The sequence below is a fragment of the Talpa occidentalis genome, unplaced genomic scaffold (assembly GCF_014898055.3).
Source record: "Talpa occidentalis isolate TD23 unplaced genomic scaffold, MPIMG_talOcc4v2.1 talOcc4.4, whole genome shotgun sequence".
NCBI lineage: Eukaryota > Metazoa > Chordata > Mammalia > Eulipotyphla > Talpidae > Talpa > Talpa occidentalis.
Window position 1 is genome coordinate 137,665,040 of NW_023604295.1, and position 27,355 is coordinate 137,692,394.

At 38.3% G+C, this 27,355-nt stretch overlaps 1 protein-coding gene across 1 annotated transcript; it reads right to left on the reverse strand.

Annotated features, from left to right (window-relative positions):
- Window positions 1–268: 268 nt before the first annotated feature.
- HPGD (15-hydroxyprostaglandin dehydrogenase) lies at window positions 269–27,355 on the reverse strand. Its single transcript, XM_037526454.2, has 7 exons — window positions 27,217–27,355; window positions 26,775–26,898; window positions 23,354–23,460; window positions 19,651–19,747; window positions 5,819–5,895; window positions 3,342–3,505; window positions 269–2,437 (listed from the first exon to the last, which is right to left on the reverse strand). Exons 1-7 carry the CDS (start codon window positions 27,307–27,309, stop codon window positions 2,299–2,301), a joined length of 801 nt encoding a protein of 266 aa, XP_037382351.1. The 5' UTR covers window positions 27,310–27,355; the 3' UTR covers window positions 269–2,298.

A 27,355-nucleotide genomic window follows, 5' to 3' on the forward strand; every position in this document is an offset into this window, starting at 1 on the left:
GAGATATACAACTGAAGCATGGCCAGTGAATGTCATTCTAGAACAAGTTCTTGTTTTGCCAACCTGGAAACTAGCAAGAATCCGGCTGTGTAGTAGATTCTGGGAGAAGTCATATGGAGAGAAATGCATAGCAGGGAAACTAGCAAGAGAGAAGAGCCCGGGAGATAATGACTTCATTTGTGACCCTGACCCAGGGACCTGTTCTTGCACACCAATAAATCTGTTTTCTGAGATTCTAACTTTAAAAAAAGGGGCAGATATTGTGTGTGTGAAGTCACTTGGATTTTATTAACTATTTACATTTTCAGACCGCCTCTGTATTCTACATTTTTGAATAGAGAGAGCGAAAGTAAACAGAAATCATTGTACAAGGACATACCTGAAATGAGACAAGTGTCTAAAATTATTTTTATATGGGAAAACTACATTTATTGGGTATGTCAGTGTCATCACCAAATCTATTCATCCTTTTTCAGTGTCCACATATCTTTAGTTGTGCTGTTTTGGAAGTGCTATTTCATTTATTAAGAAATATACATTTAAAAAATACATATTTACATTGATTATCACTGAAAAATACAGAAATGACTATCCCCCGATACAAGATTTTTTTTCTCACCCATTATATAGAGATGTCACATAACATAGTAGATTTATTTAAAGTTACTTATAAGACAACTTTAATGTAAAATTAGTTTTTAAAATATATAACACTATAACACATTTTTTTTCTCAGTTACATTCAGTTTTGATGTTAAATATTTGCAGAGTTCCTGAATTCGAAAAAATTTCATTTAAAGCATAAAGTATATTAAAGGCTGCCAGTACAAAAAATTTACCCATATATGTAAAGTTTAAGCTACAGCTTTGAGCATTACCATGGGGAAATATGTAAAATAAATGATATTCCACATACCTATATTATTTTCTGCTTTGTTACTGCCACAAGCTAAAAGCAACTTATGCATAGTTATAACTGATCTCTATTAGGTGTTCACTGATGTCCATTTTCTGGAGTTTTCCAAACACAGTATGTGAAACACAAGACAACAATTATTCATATTCAAATTACTCCTTAAAAGTGAAGGCAATACTTCCATGACAGAATTAAAACAGAGCAAGACATGACATTATACCATTCCAGTATTGCTAGGAAATCCTTTGCCCCAAATTGGGAGTACTGCAGACTTAGCAGGCAGACTAAATCCTTACACAACATTTTAATGAGGAAATGATTGATTTGGGAACCTTGGGCTTTGACTGTTAGCATTAATTATTGCTTGCAAATCGGGCTTTTAATGATAATACCTTAAAATAGCTGACAGGAAAAAACTACAAAACATCATATTTTATTTCTTGTTATGGCTTTGAGTATACAAAAAATATTTATAGTTGAGATTGTGACAAAATTGGTTTCCCCAATAGTCATGCATAGAACATCAAGTAACTTCTGGAGATTAGGGAAAAAATGAGTTATTGAAAAGTATGTACTTGTGAAATTGGAACAAATCAACAAAGATGCAATCTGAAAAAAAAATACACATGTAATTTTTCTTAATGAGCATATTGTAAATAAAACATTGCAGGAGCACTGTCTTTTTTACTATAACTGTGAAAAGTTTTATTCCTGAGATTTTTTTGGAGTCAATTAAAGTTAAAAATAAGCAAAGAATGAGGAAATATCTTTCCTAGATGGGAAGCTGAACTGTGGATCCAGTAGTCATTATTCTGTATATGAGATTTTTCATTTGATATATTCACTCTATAATTTATTTCTCAACTACTGGCCCCCTACTATGCCACATCTTTGAAGAACTGAAATGTTCAGCTGAAGATGGTACATGAGTGAAAGTTATTGGTAACAAAAAATTTGCCAGTGTAGGTAGCTCCCTCTTTTAAAGTGCGAACATGGAAGTAAAATGAGCTTTTTACATCTGGTTTGAATTAAATATTTCAAGTATCTCCTTTAAAAGGATGTTTTGAAAAACATTAATATTTATGAACCATAATTTTAAATACATTTTCTGAAAGGCAGAATACTCCTTGAATATCCTTTGTTTTAATCATTAGCACGACTCTAAAGATCAAAATCTAGCTTTGGTCCACATCACGTGTCTGAGAGTTCATAATTTTTTTTTCCATATAGTAAACAAATCATTTAGGAAACATTTAACATCAAGTGCATGAAGGAAAGCTTCAAACAATAGCATTTCATTTCAAAAGCTGTATTCAAATGAAGATATGGTCTGAATAGAAGCCATCCGTGCTTAGTTTCGTTATGGCTGATGTATGAGATGTTCACTGGGCTTTTGCCTGAGATGGAGTTGTATCATAGTCTTGAAAATGAATTCCCTTGGAAGTTGTGATCTTCATAATAGCGCCATTTAAAGTATCATCTTCAATAAGTGTTATTAATCCATTGGCAATCACGGATGGGCTAAAAATAAAAGCAACATTGGCATTTTACAATTAAAAATATGAGACATGATTATCACTTCATCTTGAGTAATTCTGAGGACCCTGCTACCTTTAATGTGTAATGGGGAATTAAATACCACAATGTTATTTTTTTATGCAATTAGATATTAACGAAACTACATGACATTTTATTGTAGATTTCTTTGTCTAACCTGTCATTTTGAGAGGCAGGATTTGTGAATTTATATTAATTTATATTGAGAAAAAGATTATTTTCTAACTATCCTATCTGCAGATTTCAAATGTATCAGATAACAGTATTTTTAGAGTAGAAATATGATTACAGCTAACGTTAATTGAACATCTATTGTTCAGATCTTGCTGTTTTAACTACCTTCCATATATCTAGGGGACAAGTTGATGGTCACTGATTGAGGTGGGGTTTGATCTCGGAAGGTCTGAGTCCTTCAACACGACAGCTGTGTCTCTACTGTGAAAACTCAATTGTTTTAAGTTGTCATTCACCATCTGAACTGATCAATTATTTCTTAGGAAAAATCAATGGTGAAATGGGGCCATATGAATTTCACAAAGGGTATATATATGAATATTGCTTGGAATTTAGGTAGATAAGGTATCATTGCTTCCAAAGGTAGTGAAATACCACCTTTTTAAAAAACAGTTTTTGATTATGACTGAAGATATTAATAACACACTGTATCTCAGGGCAGGATTCATCATGTATAAACACATTCTATTCAGAAACTCAGAAAAAATTTCCTTTAGAGAGTTTGCCAAACCAAAGCTTTGAAGCTTACGTTAGTTTCCAAGACTTAAAAGTTTATTTTTCCCCCTTTTATTATGTCTAGATTGTACTTTGCTCCAAGATATAAAAGGCGATAGATAGGAATGGTTTTACTTACTCCAAAATTCCATAGTATTTAATCATAGCCTTGATTTGATCCATATATTCTATATATTGTCCCATATTTTCTTCTTTGTCAATGGATTCAAGAATGGGTGTGTTCACAAATCCTGGGCAAATGGCATTCAGTCTCACTCCGTTGCTCATAAGATTAGCAGCCATCTGCCAATGAGAAGTAGAAGGTTGTGGGTTTTGGTAGTTTTGTAAATGTACCACATTGGACAACCTGATAGTTTAAATGATGGAAGAGACTTTAACATGAAAAATACCAGTCAGATATCCTTCTAGCTATATAACAGTCACAATGGTAAGGTTAACTGGTGGCAGGAAGTAAAATAAAACCTAACAAAGGTATTGAATTCCTGAAAGCCTCAAGTTTTTTTTTAAATCTATATGACGCAAGACTCCTGAAAATACTTAATCACATAAGCTGCTCTGATCTACTAAATCTGTAGGAATCTGAAGGGTAAGAAGTGGAAACTTACAATAAATATAACAAGTTTTCTTCCAGAGATAGGTGTTCTATACACAGAAGTACTTCCTTAAAAAATTCTGCTTAAAAAATAAATATTTTTAGGGCTTTGAGTGATCCTAAAGATTTTCTTAGTAATCTGCATTAGCTGGAAGATAATTCAAGTGATTTCCAACTCACATTCTTTGGCTTAATTTTCAATCTATTTATTTGAACCTATTTGTAAAACAAAATGTAGCCAACCCTCACGGTTTGCGAATTCCTTTTGCATACTTGCTAAAATCTATGTGTAACCCCAGAAATCAATACTGCTGGAGCTTCTGGGGTCATGTGAGAAATTTGAGTTGCCCAAGGCATGTTCCAGCTAAGATCACACAAGACCTCGCTTTGCTTTCTGGATGCAACTCTTACACTATAAACAAGTGTCCCTTTTTTGTCTGGTGGATTTAGTGTCATTTTTTGTCAGTGATTTTGCTGTTGAAGATGTCTTCAGAGTTGAAGTGTGGTGTAGTGTTTCTGTGCTGTGATGGGTCTTACAGAAAAACAGTGGCATTAGATAATAAGCTACATTTAGGCACAAAGGGTACTTGTTTTGACAACGTTAATACAATACGATTAACACAACACATACTAAATAAAGTATCTTTAAACAGAAAGACACATAAAACAAAGCTATTTATGGACTGGTTGATCAAAACATAGTGACCAGAAATTCTTGGGAACTCAGCTCTGCTTCACCCCCAAGAGCAAAGGTTCTTTGCCAGTGATTTTACAGGACAAAACACCACGAAAAATGAGAACTGACTATCTGACTTTCCAGTCTTATCATTTTAAAGATGAAATTTCTGGCCTTGCAGATTTACTTTGCTTTGGATTTGCTTTAGGTACTCACTGAACATTGAATTAAAAATTACGGCTTTGCAAATTAAATAAAAATTTCCAATCGATTTAAGAGCGTGGGTTGCTAATCTCCTTTTATGATTGAACTTGGAACAGACATCTGTTTTCTCTATCCTGAGGACACCCCTTCCTTTGTCTCTCCTACACTAGCCCCTTCCTTTGTCTCACCTAGACTAACCACTGCAGAGACCTTTGAACTTCCCTCTTCTGCACCTGTCCTCTGAAAGAGCAGCCAGATGGTCTTACACTGGAAATCTGATCTTGTCACTCCATGGAGTGAGTGTAAAGGCTGTGCTAACAGTAAAACACAGCTCATCACCATGGCCATAAGTCACTCTGGTCTGGCTCTGCTTCCCTCTTGTGACACACCTCACACACTCTCCCTTGCTGTCACGTGCCTGTGAGCTGCCTTTTTCCAGTTTTATGAAAAGGCAGTGCTTTCATTTCACACCATCAATGCAAGTGGTCGGTTAGGTGTAAACTACTTTCCTAAGCTCCATACAACTTGGCGCTCGGCCTCCATGGAGACCTCCACCTTGACCGCTCACTGCATAAAGGAAGTGCCTGCCCACTCCCCTGCAGCCCCCTGCTCTCTCTCACTTTTATCATCTCTCCAGTGACAAGCAATGTCTGGAGCATACTGCACAGTGTAATCAAGAAACCCTGAAGTTAAACTTTTGAAATATGGAGTCAATTTTAAATATAAAAATCTTCCCATGACTTATCCTTAGGGTATTTATTTTTTTTTTTTTTGGTGGGACCCTCGCTGGTGGCCGGGGATCGAACCAGCGCTGCAGAGGCTGTGGGCAGCCTCGCAGCCCAGTGCTCAACGGCTGCACCACCAGGGGAGGCCCTTCCTTAGGGTATTTCTTAATAATACATCTTTATTTAGCATCTACTTCATTTAAAGATGATCTATTCTTTATCTGGTCCTTTATGTGATCAGAAAATTATTTTTATAATAAAGATTGATGGATACTATTCTTCTTCCATTTTTTTTATGCTGAAATCCTGCCTTCAGAATTCATTCCCATCTATGTTTTAGGACTCATGCTTTCTAGTTGTAGAGAGAGAGAAAAGGAGAGGTGCTGTCATATCCTCACCGCCGCTGAGCGTGTGAATCCGATGATGCCATGCTTTGAAGCGCAGTAGACAGGCTGCTGGGCCACAGGCATGAGGCCTGGAACAAAGAAAAATGTAAACCACGTCACTAAAAAAATAAGCAGACAGGACTCAATAGTTGCTTTGCAAAGGAATCATTCATACCACTTCCAATTTAAGATTAATCTAGCAAATGCACTATGACGGGCACCAGACAACTCTGAAACTCCCTAGTGCTAGCAAAGCTTATTCCTCCCAGCACCTCTGTTACTGTCCAGAATTGATGGTAGGTACGTTCTAGCCTGGGGGGTAACGCAGCCAGCAGTGATGGGGAAGATTTTCTGCCTCCCCTCTTCCATTGAGAAGAAATGTTGTCAAAAACAGAAAAAGAAATCATCTTTAAAGCCAGTAAATTACCATCTAATTTTCAGTTTTTAAGCCTTGAATTTTATAAAGTATCTTCTACATGTTTTTTTAGAAGGCTTTCAAACGGCCAGAGGAGTTTAAATTGCTTAAGTGGGATTTGGAGATTGTCTTTGCTCTAAATTAGCATGCGGTTTTCTGTCACTGAATGTAGTGAAGATGCTGCTAAGTGTTCAAGAGAATTAAAAGTAACTTTTTTGTTGTTGTTCTGATGTAGATGCCTAGATATCCTTGGCCCATGACTTAGGGAGAGAAAAATCAGAAATAAAAATGTATGGCTCTATTTTATTTCCTTTCATAATTATGTACTCAACAACAATTTCAAGCAATTTTAGAACTGGCTTAATTCCACATATATAACTGTTCAAAATATGATCACATGCATGGTCTGAAGGAAAAGTGCAACACCTCAGTGATAACATCTCCACCACCTACCACCGCCTCCCATCCTCTCCCCGAAAGGAAATAAAACAAGAAAAATGGTTTTACCATAGCAACTATTCCTATCAAGTTTATTTTGCATAATTATCAGTTCTCTATCTAACCAACACCGGAATTTGTAACTGAAACCACTTTTTTTTTTTTTTGAGCAATTTCTGAATCATTCCATTTTTAACGTTTTTTAAATCTGTGATTTCTGAGTCAAGAAGCTGGGACTCCTGATTACTATAAAGCAGAGGGACCCACTTCATCTCTACCCAGCTAACTAGTCCCAGGGCACAAACATGTCGTGCCAAAGTCCAGCAATAAATGCAGACCTTGCCCACTCCCTGAGTGCCTGCTACATCTCAGTGTATGAAGTATGTTTGCTCAGATCACTTTATTATTTTTTAAAGATTTATTTATGCATGCAAGAGCTGGGGTGCAGGCCAGAGGTGCGGGAGTGTGAGAGGGCAAGACAGGAGAGGTCTGCTGTGGCATGTGGGTTATGGCCCTGGCTGGGGACTGAACTTTTGCTGCAGGGGCTGCAGGATGGCTTCATAGTGCTGAGACTTAACTCCTTGTGCCACCAGGGAGACCCCTCAAGATCACTTCAAATAATAACAATACAAAACACAACACAGCAAAGCAAAAGCAAACAGACAATTATAAACCAGAGACATCCTGTGGGGGGGGGTTGGGGGGAGGGGTTGGCAGAAGGCAAGGAGGGAGGGAGGAGCAGGGCGCACTGTGGCGATGGTGCATGGGTGAATTGGTGGAGGAAATTCTATGGGGAATTTCCCCATAGCTGGAAGCTAAAAAATAAATTTTAAAAAATCACTTTAAATCCCCAAGGATGGTAGATCACGTGGCCGACTTCCACCCAGTGATCTTAAATCCTGTAACATGGTTTTCTCTTTTTGCCGGTTTTTTCTTTTCTTTTCTTTTTTTTTTTTTAGGTTAAGTAAAATGCAACAGTTAATTAAGTTTGTCAGTGCCAGGCAGCAAGCAGTTACAGTCCCTCCGCAGGGTACTCAGGCGTATCAAGAGTTTGGGATAAAGGGAATGAGTTGATTCCACTAAATGCTGCTGCTTCTTTTCTCGTTCTTGTAAACTGGTGACTGTTTTACCAGCTCCTTAAATGTTTATGTCACAAAGGCAGCGGCTGGAGCAGGGTGTTCACAAATTGCAGGAAATGCAGCGTGAACCTTAACCAGAGATAAGCTAGTTGACACAGCCACATAAAGCACAAGTTTATAAATGTTGTCAAAGATGAATTTGGAATGAATTTTTGTTGCCTATGTGGCAGTCTGAACTTCTGAACCTGAGCCAGTTCAAAGTGTCACAGAACTGAAATAAATCAAATGCTGTTATGTTTTCTTTTTTTTTTTGTTTTAAAGAAGACAGCACACAACATATACTTTCCTTTAAAGGCAAAATTATAATTGCAATCAGAATGTGAGAGAATATGCATTTGAAAGTGGCACTAGGTTTTAGGAATCTTGTAACATTCTAGCAACATTTTCATGGCTAGTCTATACAGCTTTCCCATTTTAATAGGAGATGGAAGTCCACATAAAGAATTTCAGACATTCAGAAATTAAGTATCTTTAATTTTTTTATAGCTTCATGACAGGTAGTAAACTGCATACATGTATATATATTATACATATTACATATATGATATATATGCTATAATATGTAGTATATATAGTATATAGTGTATATAAGTAAGTATATTATATAAATATAAAGTGTTTGATTTGATAAGTTTTGACATATGAATCCACCCATCACACCATATCCACAACCAAGATAAGAGCGTACACATTACCCTAAACATTTCCTTGTGCCCCTGTCATTCCTTCCTTCTGCTTCTCCATTCTCTCTAGGTAACCGCTCATTTGCTTTGTGTCACTAGAGAGTAGTTTGCTTTTTTTAGAATTTTCTACAAATGTAACCATACAGTAAAAACTCTGTCTGACTTCTTTCACTCAGGATGATTATTTTGAGATTCATCCACATTTTGAGATTCAACCATATTGTAGTATGTATCAATAATTCATTTTACTTCCTCCCTCCTTCCTTTTCTTATCTGTCCTTTTTTGTTTTGTTTTGTTGAATAGTACACTATTGTAAGGAAATACCTATCAAGAGTATACACCTTCATTTGTTGACAGATAGTTGGGTTGTTTTAGTTTCATAGTATTACAAATAAAGAGAATTCTATTTTTCAGTTATTTTATTCAGTGCAGGAGGGTGAGAGAATTCACCAGAGCCAGACTGGGGAACAGAACAGGCAGACTGATGAAGTACACTGCTGAGGGGAGCAGCGGGCAACAGGAGAGGTCTGCATGCCATGTGGGATCCTCGCCCAGTGGCCAGGGATGGAACCAGCACTGCAGAGGCTGTGGGCAGCTTTGCAGCCCAGCGCTCAACCGCTGCACCACAAGGGAGGCCCAAAGATAGACCTTTTTAAGAAGCCTATAGAGTAGCTACTGTTATCAACTGTCACACCACATGAGAATCATTCTCTCTCTTTTTCCTTAATTTCATTTTATATATTTTTTACATCATTTTTCATTTTTCCACAATGTATGCATTTTCATCTTGGTTATAGTCCCCATATAATTCCCACCTCCCCTTATTTTGGCCCTAATCCCCCCCTCCCATAGTGTGTCTCTGGTTTATAGTTGCTTGTTGACTTTGATTTTTACTTTATTAGTCTTTTTCCTGGTCCCTTATACTATTTTTTAGACACGTGATATGGAGACTGGTTCACATCTCATCAAAGAGAATGATTCTAGTCAACAAACTCTGAGAATTATTCTCTTTGATGAGATATGAACCAGTCTCCATATCATGTGTCTAAAAAATAGTGCCTCTCGCCCATCTCTCCTCGCTGCCACTCCACTTCTCTTCACAACAAAATGGACTCCAAAGGATTATGACATACATGATCTCTGGTCTCCTCCATTTGCTCCACCATGCACTCTGCTTAGGTCCTTATTGACCAGTCCGGTCAAACAGACCTTATGGAGGCTCCCAGTGACCAACCTCTTGGAAAGGCTAAATCTCCGTCATCTTCTTGCTTTATATATTTCTCAGCAGAAACCAACAGTTAATCATGTCTCTTTGAAACACTCTTTATCCTGGTGTCCTACCTCAAGCTTACTAGCAGCACCTTCTCCATGACCAGACCCTTAAATACCCTGGAGAATTCTAGAGAGTTCCCAGCACTCTGTCTTTTTCCATACGCCTTCTTTCCCTAGGTGACCTTATCCACTCCTGCAGATGAAAATTCAGCCTTTCATTGTCATTCTCTCCATTCTCTCTCTCTTTCTCTTTGGGGCATTTATTGCCATATTTCCATTGCTGTTTTTTTTTTTTCTCTTTAAAAGGTAGTACATGCCAATTCAAAAGTTTTTAAAGAAATGAATTCAGTTTAGAAATGCATGTTTTGGAAATTAAGTGTTAAGTATAATGAAAACATGTTTTAAATATGATCAGTGGGGATATAGAAAACCAAGGGGAGGGCCACTGTTTTACCAGAATGTCATTTCTTATAATATTTGACTACTTAAAAAATAATTTTAATCAAATTTGTTGAGCAGGATTATAGTATAGTGGTTTGGACCTTGGCTGCTGGACTGGCTGAACTGAAATCCCGAATTCAGCACAGTGAGCAGCTGTGTTACCTTTATGCAGGTGGCTGCTGTTTGCCAGTGTTTTTCTTCTGTGAACTCAGGTGGTAATATTAGCTACTGTGACTGTTGAAAGAACTAATTTACATAAAATACGTAACACAGTGTGTCATGCAATAAGTACTATTTGTTATTACTTTTACATACACTAAAGATAAGCAATTTCCCTTAAGAGAAGGAACCTCATGTTATGTTTTATTAGCTTGCTTACCTGTTTATGAACATTATTCCCTTTTATGAAAATGTACCTTTTGCGCTAAAATGTGCAAATCTGGCACAGTCTCTTATTTGGTTTGGTTTCTGAATGTTGGTACTTTGGACTTTCCAAATCCTAATTCAAAATGATTTAAAGAAATGCATTCATTTAAAATCTAGTTGTTTAGTACTTTTCAAGTACAAAGTATAATGAAGTAGCACATTAAATGTACTCTATTGAAATGTCTGAAAAATATATTTTAAATACATGAAAATTATATTTGTAATTATAAGATAAATAAGGAACTCACGACATTAGTTCTTCTATTGTTAATATTCTTTCCATCCATATTTACAACAGCAAATTTTGACCTCTATATTTCACAGGAAGTAAAAAGCTCAAAAGGGAATCTACCTAAAGGACACAAAAACACTAATTTGAGAGGAAACCTGTACTCCTATGTTGACTGCAGCACTATTTATAACAGTAAGATATGGAAACAACCTAAATGCCCCAAAACACATGAATGGATGGAGATGATGTGATATATATTATTTGTTTTTGTTTAAGATTTATTTATTTATGCATACAAGAACTGGGGTACAGGCCAGAGGTGCGGGAGGTGAGAGGTTTTGCCAGAGACAAAGTGGGGAACAGAACAGTCAGATCTACTGAAAATACACTGCTGAGGGGAGCAGTAGGTGAGACAGGGGAGGTCTGCTGCGCCATGTGGATCAGCTCCCTGGCTGGGGATGGAACTGATGCTGCAGTGGCTATAGACAGCTTCATAGTGCTGAGACTTAACCCTTGTACCACCAGGGAGGCCCCTTAAACTTCATGAATTTTCTTATATTGGGATTGAACTCGTGTTGCAGTGGCTGGCTATAGCCTGATAGCTCTGTTTTTAACCCCTCCACCATCAGGGAGGTCCTGTGGTATATTTTATATACAACGGAATACTCAGCAATCAAAAAAGACAAATCCATCCAATCTGCAGCAACATGGATGGAGCTGGAAGGGATTATGCTAAGCAAAATAAGCCAGAAGGAAAAAGAAGAATATTAAAGGGTTTCACTTATTTGCAGAATATTGAGAAACCAAACAAAAGATTGGGAAAAAGATAAAATTTGCAAGCTGACCATAGATCTGAGGCATATAGCAGGGGAGGGGGATGGAGGGAAAAGAGGGGAGGGAAGAGCACAAGGGATGTGGTGATGGATCACGGGTGCTGTGGTGGTGGGAGAACTGTGGGGGCTATACCTGAGGGGAGAAATCAAATACTGTCCAAAAATCAACAGCAGTGTAACAAAATAAGTATAAAAAATTAAAAAAAAAGATTTTGTGCAAAAAAAATGAAAGGTTCTCTGAGGGGGTTATTCTACTGAATCCTCAACCATATTTTCTTTTAAATGAATAGAAACCATGTAAAGCAAGTTGTACTGAAGCGGTAAGGAAGTTCCATTTAGGAAGATAAATTGAGTATCTAAGGATGCTAATCTTGGCATGGTAAACTTAAGCTCAGCCGCTGTGTCAAAAAGCAGGACTATGAATCCATCAGGTTTTCTTTACCCTAAAAAAAGAACTGATCTTTCTGTTTTTAACCATCACTTCTCTAACAGGAGGAAAAAGGAGAACTAGTAAAAATCTATTTATCTATGCTCATGGTTAAAGCTGACTGAAGAAAGTGCTGAAATTCCTCTTATGGGATTTTCCACATGATAGAACAACTTATCTGATGCTGTGTTCCCCCCTCACTCTCATGTTGCCATCAGTAAGTGATGTTTTAAAGTGTGCCAAGACAAAAATAAAAGTGACATAAGCTTTCATCAAATTACTGCAACTTCTAGAAAAAGTCTATTCTGAAGGGGAACTCCAAAGGCACTTTCCAGTGATGGCTAATTTTCAGAAAGCTGCTCCTAATATTCCACTGAAATCCTCCTTCCTAAAAGTTCAGGCACTGCCTGTGATGTGAGGAGTCCAAACTTTGATGATGAGCATTTTAGCTATTCAAAGACTCCCGCTGCAAATGGGAGCCTGACTCCTCATAGTATGTGGTCCAAGAACCAGCGTCAGAATCTCAGGCACAGAATATCAGGACCCACTCCAGACCTCTGCAATAGGAGTGTGCTTGTGAACCTGGTCTGTAGGTAATGTCTATGCACATTAAATTCTAGAAGATATTCATTTTCTAACAGTCCTTTCTTTCCCATAGCTAGGGAACTCAATCTTTCAGCCATTCAGCAAGAGGCCAATTTAGAAATATTAAATCTTTCCTATGGATTCCTTCTAGGATGTGTTTTCCTAATCTTTTTAAAAGAGATGACAAAGACAGTCCAACTGTTCTGCTTCCCACTCTGCCTCTGGTAAATCCTCTCACCCCCCTCCCCCCACACCTCTGGCCTGCACCCCAGTTCTTGTATGCATAAATAAATAAAATAAATATTTAAAAAATAGATGACAAGAAGAGGTGGTTCACATTTTCATAACAGTTAGCATTGATGAATGAAGATCCAGATAATGTAGTTTCTCCATTCTCTGACATATGCTAAAATATAGCAAAATAAAATTGCTTTCATTGTCACCGCTCATTCTCAACATGTTTTTCAAGTTATGTCATCTGCATTTTAGTTCATCTATAAACTGAACTAAATTAATCTCTATTGTTGGGACTTGTAAAAGTTAAATGTGATATTATGTAAAGATCTGTTTATCACAATGTCTGGGCTGGGCAGTCATTCAATATGTGTCAGTTCCATTCTTTATACCAAGAAGACTTACAGAGGGTGGCACCATGTGATTTTCTTACTTGTGGTCTGTAGATGTCGAAAGGGGGTCAAGATTTTAACTTGATTAAAACTTCTGCTCTGGTGTGATACGTCAGACCCTGGCGACCCAGAACCTTGCAAGTCCATGTCATATTTCTGTTTAAATAGTCCATGCTACTTACTTAGTTTTGAGATGTTGATAAGAGATACACATACATAGCCCTTGGGGTGGAAACTTTGCCTAGCTACTTGTTCACATTTCTATTTCCTTTCTGTAAATTTTCAACTTGAGTTTGATTCACTTGCATTTGCTAGTTAAAGTGGCAATTTTAGCACCTTCTGCTTTAACAGAAACTTCAAGATAATTACATTATTTTAGATAAAATTTAGTATATATGTAAAATTAGTATGTCTTTGGGTGGGTATTTAACATGCCTTAAAAAGTCTACGATTTTCCCTTACTTTCTTGAGGTTCTCTTTCAACTCAGAAAAAATAAGACCTTGATGATATGTCTCAGAAATAGTCACTGAAGGACTTGTTTTTGAGGCACAGAGAATGTCCCCCATGCACACCAAGAACTAAAAGCCGAGTATGCAGCCAGGTAGAAGCAGGACTGGCAGACAGATCATTTTCCTGTGACACCTATTTTTCATTTGCCACTGTTTGAAGCAATTAAACATGTAAGAAGCATACAATTCTTTGGGGATATAATGGGAGGACAGCTATTTCATTATCTGAATAAAGCTAGACTTCACTCATCTCTGCCATTCTTTTTAATTTTTAATTTTTTAATAATTAAGGGTGGATGTGACAAAATGAATTCAGGTTTTTATGTTATGTTTACAAACAAACACTCGTAGGGGAGAGTCCAAATGGTTAATGATGATCAGAACAGCTTCTGAGGCTCCAGATTCGAACACACCCTTCCCTCAATATGCTGAGGAATCACACTCTACTGTAACTACTGTGGTTGTTAAACTCATTAATTGCATTTGATATTTGCACTGCGTCAGTGGTCATTACTCACTAACTTCTCTGCCCAAACCAGTGTGTCAACTTAAGGTTTTACTATGACAGCGAAGGACTCAACTGAATCTATGGGAGACAGCATAAAAATAAACTCTGGTTCAATTGGATATGACCATGGGTATTCCTTTAATAAAGTGAATAATGGAGATGGGGGACAGACAAGAGTAATTTGTGAGGAAGGAAAACTTAGAAAATATAGAGGTAAAAAACAATGGAAATACTTTTCCTGCAATCTTGTCAATTATACCTCAATGAAGCTGGGGGAAAAGGGAACATTTTAACTCTGGTTTAAAAAGACTTTTTGGTGTCTTCTACCAACAGGCTATGACCTATGGAGAATGAAACTGTTCAAAATTCTGAGAAAAGTGTTAAGACTGAGAGATCCTCATTTATCTTCTTGTATTACAAAATCCTGATTGTTTATCTAACTAATATCACTATGTGAAGAATTAAAAGTCTTTATCAGTGGATGAAAAATAAGACAATATATTTTAATATTCTCTCTGAGATGAAGGCACCTTAGTGGCAAAGTCTTGGGTACAAGAAGAGGTAGTAGGATCTGTCTAGATGCTCCAGGGGTAACAAGGAGGCAGTATAAGTGACCAGATATGAAGATCAGGTGTTTTGAAGGGGAACTGCCTCCTTTCATAATGAAAATGATGCCAAATATAAATTACGTGCCATGATAGAGTTACCCATTCTGTGGGAGGTACAGCAGGTGGAGGAGCAGTGGATATTACCATAATTATTGAACTAACAGTGTGCAAAGATAATTTAAAACCAAAGTGATTATCTCATTAAATTAATATCTAATCATTGTTTTATATACATGACGGTTCCAAATATGGCTGCACATGTTTCCAAATATGGCTGCACATGGCTTTGAGATAGGTAAGAAGAGACTTAACACCTAAGAGTGGGGAGTCTGCTAAAGGAAACTCTTTGTCAAGAGAGCAAAATGGGCATCTAATTATAATCCCTAAACTGCTCTTCACAATAGCATCTTTGACATGTAACTTTGGTAAGCTCCCCAGATGTTTTCTGGACTTTAGTCATGAATCAAATGGGGCATAAGTTTATTTCACTGAAAATTTAGTAGGTTGTCTTGAGATTAAAACAGTGTCCAGGAATGAGAACTGAAGATACTAGCATATTACACTTGCTAAATCAAGTTCTGGGGAATCAGTTTCTTCTACTTTATAGTTAGGTTTAAGATAGACACGGTTAGAACAAACTCTTAGATAACTAGTGGTTAAGGTGTAAGGGGTCAGGAGGCCAGCTTGTAAATTGCAGCTCTGTTGCGTACTTGCTGTAAGTTTAAGTGCAAGATAAAATAAGTGTAAGTACTTAAATTTCCTATCTTGGTTCCTCATCTGCAAAATGGAAATAACAGAATCTGCTTCACTGGGTTGCTTTGAGGACTCAATGAGTTATTGCATATACAGTGCTTAAAATAGTGAGTGCTCAATAATGTTCCTTGTCCTTACCGATTAAAAACAATTGAAGAAAAATCAATACTTTATTGCATTTCTCTACCCAAGATCTTTGAGACTAGAAATCTTACTCTCTCTTTTTGTTTTTAAAGATTTATTTATTTATGCATACAAGAGCTGGAGTACAGGCCAGAGGTGTGGGGGTTGAGAGGATTCACCAGAGAGAGAGAGTGGGGAACAGAACAGGCAGACTGACAAAATACACTGCTGAGGGGAGCAGCAGGCAAGCCAGGAGAGGTCTGCTGCACATTGTGCGTTGCTCCCTGGCCGGGGAGCGAACTCCTGCTGCAGTGGCTGCAGTCAGGTTCATAGGTTGTGTCCTAAGCCCCTGAGCCACCAGGGAAGCCCTAGAAAGCCTACTCTTGTAGTACAAAATTTCTCTCCTAAATCCAACCAACCCTGAGGTCTTCAGATTTCATGGACTTCTTAAGAATGAAATGGGCTCAGTGCCATTAGTAGCAGAAAGGCAAGACATTTACATAGTGTACATGGTTCTCAAAACTTTGCTTGTTTTTTAGAACTAGCAGAGGATCCATGGCATTATCTCTTGATCACCACCCTAGATTTTCTTTGAAGTTATATTTTGATATAATGTTAGCTATTTCTTCTTAATTCGCCAATAATTTAGACATCTTTTCCTGACTGTTTTTATTTCCAAATAGTATAGATTTAGCCCTGACAACTTGCTTTCAGGGTTTTAGCCTGATAGAATCTATAATTTGACCCTCTCTGGAGGTAAATATGTTTTCCAACTTCTGTCTACACTTTTATCTTTCAGTGTATGATTTGTGGTAATGATATGTTATCATTTATAAGCACATGTCACATTAGGAAAAATAGCCAGATTACCCTGAATGACTTATTAGATTAGATTCGTATACTTTCAGGGATGTCATTTTATCTTTAAGTAGTCCAGAAAACGAGATGCTAGTCAATTTTTGAGAACTTCTAAAGAAGGAGATTTTTAAGTCTCCACTGGTGGCAGGTTTACAGTGGTTTAAGGATGACCTGACAATGATTCCCAAAAGAGAAAGAAAAATGCTGAGAATCAGACATTGGTGTGGAGACAGTTACCTCCAATCGTGACTCCTCAAATGCTGCTGGAGCAGGGAGGTGGAGGACAGAGTGAGAAATGGAGAACACCTATTCTGAAATAATCACACCAACAGATCATTTAAGAAAGTCTCACTATTTTTGGATACGAATAGTTTTGATTTGCTACCAGTGTTTATCAGACTTTTAAAACTTCATCATTTCACTTGAGCCACTTCACAAGAGCCATTGACAATTTCTTTTCTAGAATTTAAAGATTAAATTCTTTGGGCCTCCCCGGTGGCGCAGCAGTTGAGCGCTGGGTTGCGAAGCTGCCCGCAGCCTCTGCAGCACCGGTTTGATCCCCGGCCACCGGCAAGGGTCCCACATGGCACGCAGACCTCTCCTGCCACCCACTGCTTCCCTCAGCAGTGTACTTCGGTCCTTCTGCCTGTTCTGTTCCCCGCCCTGGCTCTGGTGAATTCTCTCACCCTCCCATGCTTCTGACTGTACCCAGTGCTTGTATGAATAAATAAATAAATCTTTAAAAAAAAAAAAGAATCCATTTAAATTTCTCCAAAGGTTTCTGCCAAAGATTTGTAGCTACTTTTGAGCAATATATTATCATCTGATATTAAGTTCTACTGCCCTGTATAAAGCATAGTTGGATGAAGAACTGGTAAAGATGATGAACTGCCCACTGGAGTCAAGTCTCTCCTTCAGCACATAGCTCAATTTCATTTCCCAGAATTCCTAGCAGTTAGGTGAGCCACATGATCAAATGTGAGAAGCTGTGAGGTTTGTCATTGTGGGGTTGAGGACTCTGAAAGAGTAGCTATGTCTCTTCCATGTTCTCTTTCTATTGGAGGGAAAGAAGTCCACCAGTGCCAGAGTAACCTGGTAACCTGGTGTCATGGTAATCTTCAACCATGTTGAAGATAACAGAGCTTCCGCCAGTCTGGTTTTCCAAGTGACTACATACAGAAGAGGTTCCCTGCTGTAAGAATCTTGCCCGGGGCTAATATATGAATCACAAGTAAGCTAATACTCTATTTAAGCCATTATGTTTGGTTCTATTAGCAGTTTGCTCTTGAAGAGCAGCAGAAGAGGCCACACCAAAATAGATCACTTCAGCATAGAAATCATTTTGAGCCACAGTACTAGAAAAACAGATGAGGTAAGAAGCACAGTCTGACTTGGAGAGCTAAAACCCCTATGTAAAACGTGCCATCTCTAACCGAGGAGGAAACATTCTTATCACTGGAGGCAGCAAGTTAAAGCTAGAGAAAACTCTACAAATAGGTCTTGTTAAAGTACTTCATCTATGAATTAGAAGAATTAGCATCATTGAAATGGCTATATCACCTAAAGCAACATATAATTTCAATGCAATTCCTATTAAAATCCCTACACATTCTTCAGAGTAGTAGAACAAAAGTCATGGCATTTATTTGGAACTATAAAGACCACAAATAGCAAAAGCAGGCCTGAGAAAACAAACAAAAATGGACGTATCATGCTCCATGACTTCAAACTACACTATAAAGTGATACTAATATAAAAAGCTTGGCATTGCAGAAAGGAAAAGAATAATACCAGATGGTCTCACTCATAGCAGGAATTTAGAAAACCTAAATAAGGGACCAGGAAAAAGACTAATCAATACAAAGTAAAAATCAAAATCGACAAGCAACTATAGGCCAGAGACACACTACAGTGGGGTGCAGGGGGAGGAGAAGAGGGATTAGGGTCAGAAAAAGGGGGTGGGGGCCTCCCCAGTGGCGCAGCGGTTGAGCGCTCGGTTGCAAAGCTGCCCGCGGCCTCTGCGGCGCCGGTTCGATCCCTGGCTGCTCCCCGGCCACCAGAGGAGGGTCCCACATGGCGCGCAGACCTCTCCTGCCGCCCGCTGCTCCCCTCAGCAGTGTACTTCAGTCCTTCTGCCTGCTCTGCTCCCTGCTCTGGCTCTGGTGAATTCTCTCACCCTCCCGTGCTTCTGACTGTACCCAGTGCTTGTATAAATCAATCAATCAATCTTGTAGAAACAAATAAATAAATAAATAAATCTTTAAAAAAAAAAAAAGAAAAAGGGGGTGGGAATTGCATAGGGACTATAACCAAAATGAAAATGCATACATTGTGCAAAAATGAAAAATGATGTAAGAATTATATAAAATAAAATAATTCATAAAAAATAAAAAAATAAAAAGCCTGGCATTGGAATGAAAACTACACATAGATCAACTACACAGAATTCAGCATGAAACCACACACAAGGATAACAATTTTAAACACAGGAGCTTACATTGGAGAAAGAGAGTAGAGGTGAAGTTTGGCTTCCTTGCAGCACATCCCAACTTATCTTAAAAGTACAGGTGCTTATCATAATCACATGGGAATAGAAATACCTTTACTTTGTTTTAGTACTTTTTACTTGGTCAAAACAGCTTTTACACACATTGCTGCTTAGGAATGTTACAACCACCTTTGAAAAACAGAAACACTAGGAAAACATGTAAACACTTTTTGAAAATTGTCCTGCAGCAAGATTGTTTTAAAAATCACAATTTAAAATGATAGAAATAATTGTGTCGTTCAACTTTTTGATATTATGCAATAGGACATTCCATAGGACCACTAAACAAAAATAAAAAAAATAAAATTAAACTCGGTTTCAGTTTCAAACCTGAGATGAGAATAAACAGTATTTTGAAGATTGACTATTGTGGCTCAAGTTACCAACCAGAAATTAATAGCATAACAATTGTTCTCACCTGCTAGAGAGGACATATTGATAATGATGCCGCCTTCACCTCCATTTTGTTTACTCATGTAATCCAAACCAAGATAGGTTCCACTGATAACAGACACCTAATCCAAAGGCACAAATGGGAAAAGCAACTTAGACATTATACTATATCATATAATCGCACACTAAAGCTGTCATTGTTATTTCAGACACTGTAGGAGATTTTCGCGCTATTACCAACATTTACAAATATTAATAAAAAAGATTTTGAAATTCTTTTTAAAGCTAGTCATTGACCCAAATTCTCTCTTGTTAGGTAATAGTTGCAGATTTTATCACATTTCAGCAAAACTTGACTTCATTTAGTTGACCAGTAAGAGAGTTTATGAAAAAGGGGATATTCCAATTGTCAATATGTTTTACTGCTGTAACTCAGTTCCAGCATCTTCAGGAACTCTATATGTTTTCTTAAAAAAGATGGAGGTAAAATTTATTTACCCTTCTTAGCATATGATTCTACATGCATTTAGCCTGCTTAATTATCTCTTCCCCATGTAATTAATACAGAGGGAGCTGATCTCCCTAGTTTTAGTGTAGACACTGATTCATCTAGTTCAGTCATAGAAATCTCATTCTCCTACTAACAGGGTTAGGAGCCAGCAAGTGTTCCCTTTCTCCCCACACAGACCTGAGGAGCAGTCAGCTGGAGGATGGGGGTCTGTATCCGGGAGGACTCATGAAAGAAGTTGCTGCTGAGAAGAAATGATTCCTCCCTTTATATTGCTTTGCATGGGTTTAACAGAACATCTTCAGATGAAGCTACCCTTAAGGATAGCAGGTGGGAGAATGAAAAGAAACTGGGCTCTAATATCATGGAGCTGCCCTATCTAGTTATCCTGAACTCTGTGCTGTGTGTGATCACATAACTGTTTTACCTAGCTTGATGGTGGGTTTTCTGTGGGAGATTTCTGGACACAGGGTCTTCAGTAATGTCAAACAATGAAATTTGTTCCTCATTGCTCACTCTAGTGATGAATAGTTTTGTTAGTTTATTCTTTTACTACCCAATTCTAAGTGTTGACTGTTTTCCTGCTTTATTCTGACATTTCAGGATTCACCACAGCCAAAACCAACTGGCGATATGAAACTTGTATTGGAAACCCTGTTTCCTCCTTTTGATTTAGAAACTCCTTTCCTTTCCAATACAGACTTTTAAGAGGTGAAAATTTCCTTTGGACATCTTCAAACCCACTTTTTTGATTCTTTACAAGACCACAAAGTTAACGACACCCTAGATAATTAATGAGACTGACACTGGGGCACATGTTGGTGTTTACCTCATTTTTATTTAAGAAAAATTCTCCTCGAGTTTTCTTGACAAGCTCTCAAAGTTGCCTCTCTACCTAATAGCAGTTCTAGAACAAAAAAAGTGGAGATTATATTCGCTTAAGCGAGTGCCAATTTGTTATTAAGTAAGCTTAGGGAAAATGAATAAAACCTTCACATGATTTCCTTTAAAAAGAAAAAAAAAAAAACAAAACATGAATGGTTTATATAAGAAGGAAAAAATGTAGATGGCTGAAATTACTGAAGTCTTAGTTTCTGTCCAAGTCTCCAGCGTGTCTGAACAGAATTTCTGTTCATGCACATTGGCTCAATGCTTTATTCTCAGGTATTACAACTTTGCTGACATCCCATTTTTGTGTTTTCAAAATCTATAAGATGCAATCAGATAGAAAATTTGGGAACGTGAACGTTTATTTTTAAAGCAAGATTTGTTTCCAGGTCTTTGTTGGAGGAATGCAAAGGATTATTTTCCAATCCATTATCAGATTAAAACTGAATAACTTTTCAAATGAAAATATTCTTGGGATAAATCTACAAGACAAGCTCTCATGCATTGGCCTTACATACATGACATCTTCCTCTTTACTGTAACAATCTCTTCCTTATCCCAGATTATATATAAAAAGAAATGTTAGAAAAACATAGTATGAAATTTTTGCTGTTAAAATTATAAATATATTTGACACCAATGTTTCCATTTCCTCCACTCCTCATTGTAGGTAGACCAGGGCAGAGGAACCTACCTTGTAATGAAACAAGATGGTAGAAATGTAGATAGTAAAAAAGGAGATAGAAGAAAATGTAGATTTTTTTATAGAGTGGCAAACTTACATTCAACCAAGAGATATAAATGTTGTTCACAGTCAGATATATTACATTCATATTTTACTATATTACTAGTCTAAAGTAAAGGAATATCATAGAATTGACTCAACTCAGGAAAAGCATTTGGCAGGTCTTTCTAACATACACACAAACACACACACACACTCCAGGAAGATTTCAAAGGAAGCTTGACAAACAGGTTTTAGAGTTATTTTGAAATATAATGATATCCAGGAAAAGCTGAGATGAATTTCAAAAAGAACTGCAAAGAAGGTACTTTTAAAATAGTACCTTTTGTTCTCGATCAAAGGATTTTAGGCATCTGTCAAGTTTGGGGAGCAACTTTGTACCCTTATTAAAGTGGCACTTACAGATTCTGCTCCTTTATGAGACAGAATAATTCTCATTATTCACATCAAGTTATTTATACAGGTATGACTCATGGGACTGCCGATTAAAGTCAATCATTTATTGACTGCACTATCTTCAAGATATGGCATTGATTACTGAGAGAGGAAGAAAGAACATAGCATGGTTCCTGTTTTTAAGGAGTTTATAAGCTTCTGGGAGGATATCACGAAGTAAGAGGTCACTCCCTGGAAGAACACACACACACAGTGTCCCCTCTGTATTTACACAAACTTGCTTAGCAAGACTAGTGGGGATGGCCTGAGGGTGACCTCAGGCACAGTCCAGTCCTGACCTTTTACTTTAGTGAGATTTGAATTTTACTGAGCCCCAGAATCTTATGTCAAGTGTGTCTACAAAATGGGATAACCCTAAACTCTGTGATACAATGTATAAGATCAACTTTATTTCCTAATTTTGCATTTTTATAATCTACACAAGAGTTACATAATCACCTAACACGATGGAAATTACATACACATACTGACTTTGAGGATAAGAATCTTACTAATTACTGACAGTTATTTCTCCTATATTCCTGAAATAAAACTAAGATTTATTTTTTAAATAAAGCAAATGAGGGTTGGCAATTTTTTTCTATATAGGTAGAGGTAGTAAATCTTTCAGGCACTGCTCACCATGGTGTCTCCCTCAGATTCACCTCTGCCATTGAAATGTGCAAGTCCCTAGACTCAGTATGTAAAGGAATAACAATAATCCAATAAGGTTTTACACCCTGAAATTTGAATGAGTAAATTCAATATTTTGTATTCTTTTATATTTTTTCCAGTCATTGAAAAAATGTGAAACCCATTTTTAGATTGTGGGTCATTCAAAAGTAGGTGCCAGGCAAGTCAGGCCCATGGGTCATAGTTTGCCACGTCCAGAGTTAAGCAATATATCATATGTTTTTTTTCCTTCACATTTACTTTTAATATTTTAAGCCAGATTTATTCTGATAATTAAGTTTCAAGTGTCTTACTGCTTAAAGGAGATGCTTCTTCCTTTTTCCAGTCTCTGTAGCTTTCTTTTCTCTATATTGTAGGTCATGGGGACTAAGAATGTAAGAACCACTATTTCCTTTAAAAATATCATTTTATTAAATAATTGTAGGCAAAAAAAAAAAAAACATGGCTAAGAGAGCTTACCAAATTAATTTGCAGAGTTTTTTCCCAGTTTTTCTCATTATTCACTCCAGCATTATTGACCAAAATATCCAATTTTCCAAAGTGGTCTACAACTTTTCTAAAGGTTTCTAGTTAAAAAAAAAAAGACATTACAGATACAGTTTTACTTTTTATATACACGTAAATCATATCCAACAAGCTGAAGTGAATTTTCATTTATCCACCTGCTTAGTGCAAATTACACTCTTTGACGGGGACTTCATGCTTTGCTTCTCAAACTGTGTGTGGTCTGAGGACCCAGAGAAACAAGTAGCCCACCTGGGACCTTGTTGGAAATGCAGAACCTGTGGCCAGCACAGACCTACTGAGCCTGAATTTGAACTTCAGTAGGGCCCATAGATGCCTTGTACACAGTTAAAGTTCTATACACCCAACTTCAGGCGTCAATTTTAAAGAACTGTGCATTCTAAGCTAAGAGCTCTTGGAAACTAATTTCCGCAGTCAGCAGATGTCTGAGAAGTTCTGAGGCTTAAATGATGACAAATACCCTTCTAAATAAACCAGTGGGGCCTCCCTCGTGGCTCAAGGGGTTAAGCACAGCACTCTGAAGCTGTCCGCAGCCTCTGCAGCACGAGTTCAATCCCCGGCCAGCCAGGGAGCTACCCACATGATTCGCCCACTACTCCCTTCAGCAGTGCATTTCAGTAGCTCCACCTGTTCTGCTCTCTCTGATGAATCCTCTCACCCCCCCCATCTCTGGCTTACAGCTCAGTTCTTGTATGCATAAATAAATAAATCTTAAAGTAAAAAAAAACCAACATATTGTCTTCATCAAGTGTGATATTAAACAGAAGACTCCTTGTATATTCAGGTCTATTCTGATCATGTCAGGGAGCTTTGAGATCCTACTCTTCAGTCAGTTGATTTTATTTGCTTAGGGTCATGTCTATATTTGTTATTTCATTCTTTCTATTATTACTGCTACTTTGTATTTTAGTTTGTATAAAAGCTGTGCCAACCAGGGTCTGCTTTGCATAGCTTCTGAGGTTGGCAGGTGACTCATTACTCTGTCCCACCCCCACTGTCCTAGGCTCTTCCGCCAGCCGAAACCGGGCTTCACCACTTTTGTATTGAGAAACTCAGTATTTCTCAAAGCTGCTTTTTTACATGGTTCCATTGATTTAAAATGCTTTCCTGGCTTTTTACTGGGTTCTAATTCTATTACTTGAGACTCTAGACAACAGTAGTGGTTCTTCTTCCAAATGACAGAGATATGTTCTCAAGTCTTAGGGTCAACAAAAGAGTCCCTTGAAAAAAGCAGATCCATACTACCTTTATTTTGATTGGAAAAAAAGTCATGTAATTATTAAAAATGCCCAGGCATATTGAGCAGGGCATGGATGAATCAGTTCCCAAATGGATGAACTGGCATGAAAGTCAATTGTCAAAAATTGTGCATTCTTTATAGTATACTTTATCACACTGGAATGGAATGGAAAACAGTAACAACAAATAAAAATGGTTTAGTTTTTCATGGGATTTTAAAACTGCTTCTTAAAATCTCAAATTGACTCCAGAAAAGGTCCTCCAGGAGAAAACATCTGAGGATTACTATTTTTTTGTTCACATTCAATCCTAAGTATGTTCTACTCTTCAATGTGTTCCTCATAGGAAATTAGGTTGTTAAATAAACATGTCTAATTGCTTCTTTAATTTTCTTTCCTCATTCTGGTCTCCACTGCATTCCTTATGCTCTGCCCTCACCACTGTGTAAAACACATCTTCTTTCTGACATACCACTGAATTATGGGCTCAAGGGACTTAAAATCTCGCTCTCACCAACATTTATATGCTATGGTACTTTGTACCTAAATTCTCTGTGTTGCATTTTGTAAAGTGACTTATGTCTAGGTCATCTCCAAGAACCTTTATACCTCTGTATTTTTATGATTTCAATAAAGCATCCCTTGGCTACACGTCTAAACAGTTTCAAAAGTTGGAGGCAGCATTACATCCTGAAATTGTAAGAATCAATGCCACGTTTTCCTTCCCTGCAAAGAACTGCTGATGTTCAGACAACATGTGGATTTCTCATGACCAACATGCGTTCTCCTGGTCACTCATTATGTGTCTGAGCTTCCTCCTCCACAATCACTTATCCTTAAGGAATGTGTTTACAGCCAAGGTACTAATTTTAAATACTGGGAAGCAAAACAATGAAGGTTAAATGTCACATATGAAGTGACATAAATTCAGGCAGAAATATCTTTCAGATGATCTGTACTACTGCTTCTTTCATCAGCTTGGGTGCTGGGGGTTGACATGGTTTTATCCTTGATCTAAAAAATCAGGTGCCATCCATGCAACTTTTTCCTCTGGCAAAATATCTTCCATTAGCACTGTGATTACACATGTCTTCTACGCATGCTGGTAATCCATGTCAGGTCTTTATTAGCATTTTCAGATTTTAATTACATAACTTCCTTTAAAACAATCTCCCTTCACTGTAGGGGGACACTCCTTCCTAACATACTGCTCCATTCTCCCTCTTGAACAGAATGTCCCAAAATATTTAAAGAAATTCCCATGTCAGTGTTCTTTTAAGAGCAGAAGTACTAGAGACACTTTTATGGAAGTCCTGTGGTCCTTAATTAAAGATGTGCACACTCATTATTTACTCAGTCTTTCAACAAAACTGTGTGAAATACAAATATTTTATTTTTCTACTCTTTTCCCAGAAAAAGTATTTTTTTGATTCAAAGCTACTGGGTCTCTAGATAATCAAATCTGTCTATTGCCCTTGCCAATATTGTCCCTGATATTTCACCCGGTAGGTTGCTCTATTTTCAGTGAGTGGGCGGAAACAGGAAAGCATGGAGGAAAATCTGATAGAAACTTTTCTTCTGCTATTCTAACACTGCGGTACAGCTATTATTTTTAAAGCACCAGTTCACAGGGGACAAGTCAAGAGAACATCTGGTTAAAAGCATCCAGCACGTCTGGGATGATGGTCCTTGATCTTGCATTCAAGTATGTTTAAAAGTCAAGCCCTGCCCCAGCTGATTTTCCCTTGACTCCGTGTCTTCCAGTTCTCTGGGAGAAATTGTCACTGTCTCTTAACCCAGCTTAACTTTGCAAGTCCCATCTGCCTTTTCAATCACTTAACAATTATTGCAGCAGCGCTGCCTCTGAGCACACAAAGGAATTTTGATTACATTATGTGCTGCCAAAAGACTTAAATAAGAGGATTTCTCAAGCTGCCTTGGCTTTCCCCCATCTCCTAGTTTCTATGTCAGCAGCAACAACAGCCTGAGCTCTCTTTTGGAGCTGAGAGGTAGCTGCTCCCGCGGGGCAGCCGCTGCCTGCCCTGGGGCTGCCTCCAGGACCCCGCCTGTCCAGGGGCGCGCTCTGCGCCGCAGGGCCGACCCCCTCCCTCTCTTACCTCTCAGCTGTTGCTGGTCAGCCACATCGCACTGGATGAATATACTTTTCTGAGGCTCAAACATCTCATCCAGGCTAGCTTTACACTTTACACCTGCCTCAAAGTTCCAGTCGACCAGCGCTACCTGGACACAAAAGAGGAGAGGAATCGAGGTCCTGCGCAGCTGGGGACGCAGACAAGCAGACCGACAGACAGACGGACGATAACCCACCCGACGCTCCTCGCTGGGACCCGAAATCCCGCAATTAAAGTTCGGGTTCCCTCCCGGCCGCTTTCCAGGTCTGCTCAGGAGCGTCTGCCTGGCAGCTTTTGCAAGCGGCAAGGTGGGCACTTGGGGCGCAGCGTGTCCCTCTCCCCGGGAGCCCCCCCGCCGGTGGGGCGCATCTCGGGGGTCGGGTTGGGGGGTGGCAGACAAGTTGGGGCGGCCCGGCGCCGCGCTTACCTTGGCGCCCTTGTTGAGCAGCGCCTCGGCGAAGGCTCTGCCGATGCCCTGCGCCGCGCCGGTCACCAGCGCCACTTTGCCGTTCACGTGCATGGTCGCCGCGCTCCGCGGTGGGCAGTCGGCGTCCGGGCCTCGCCGC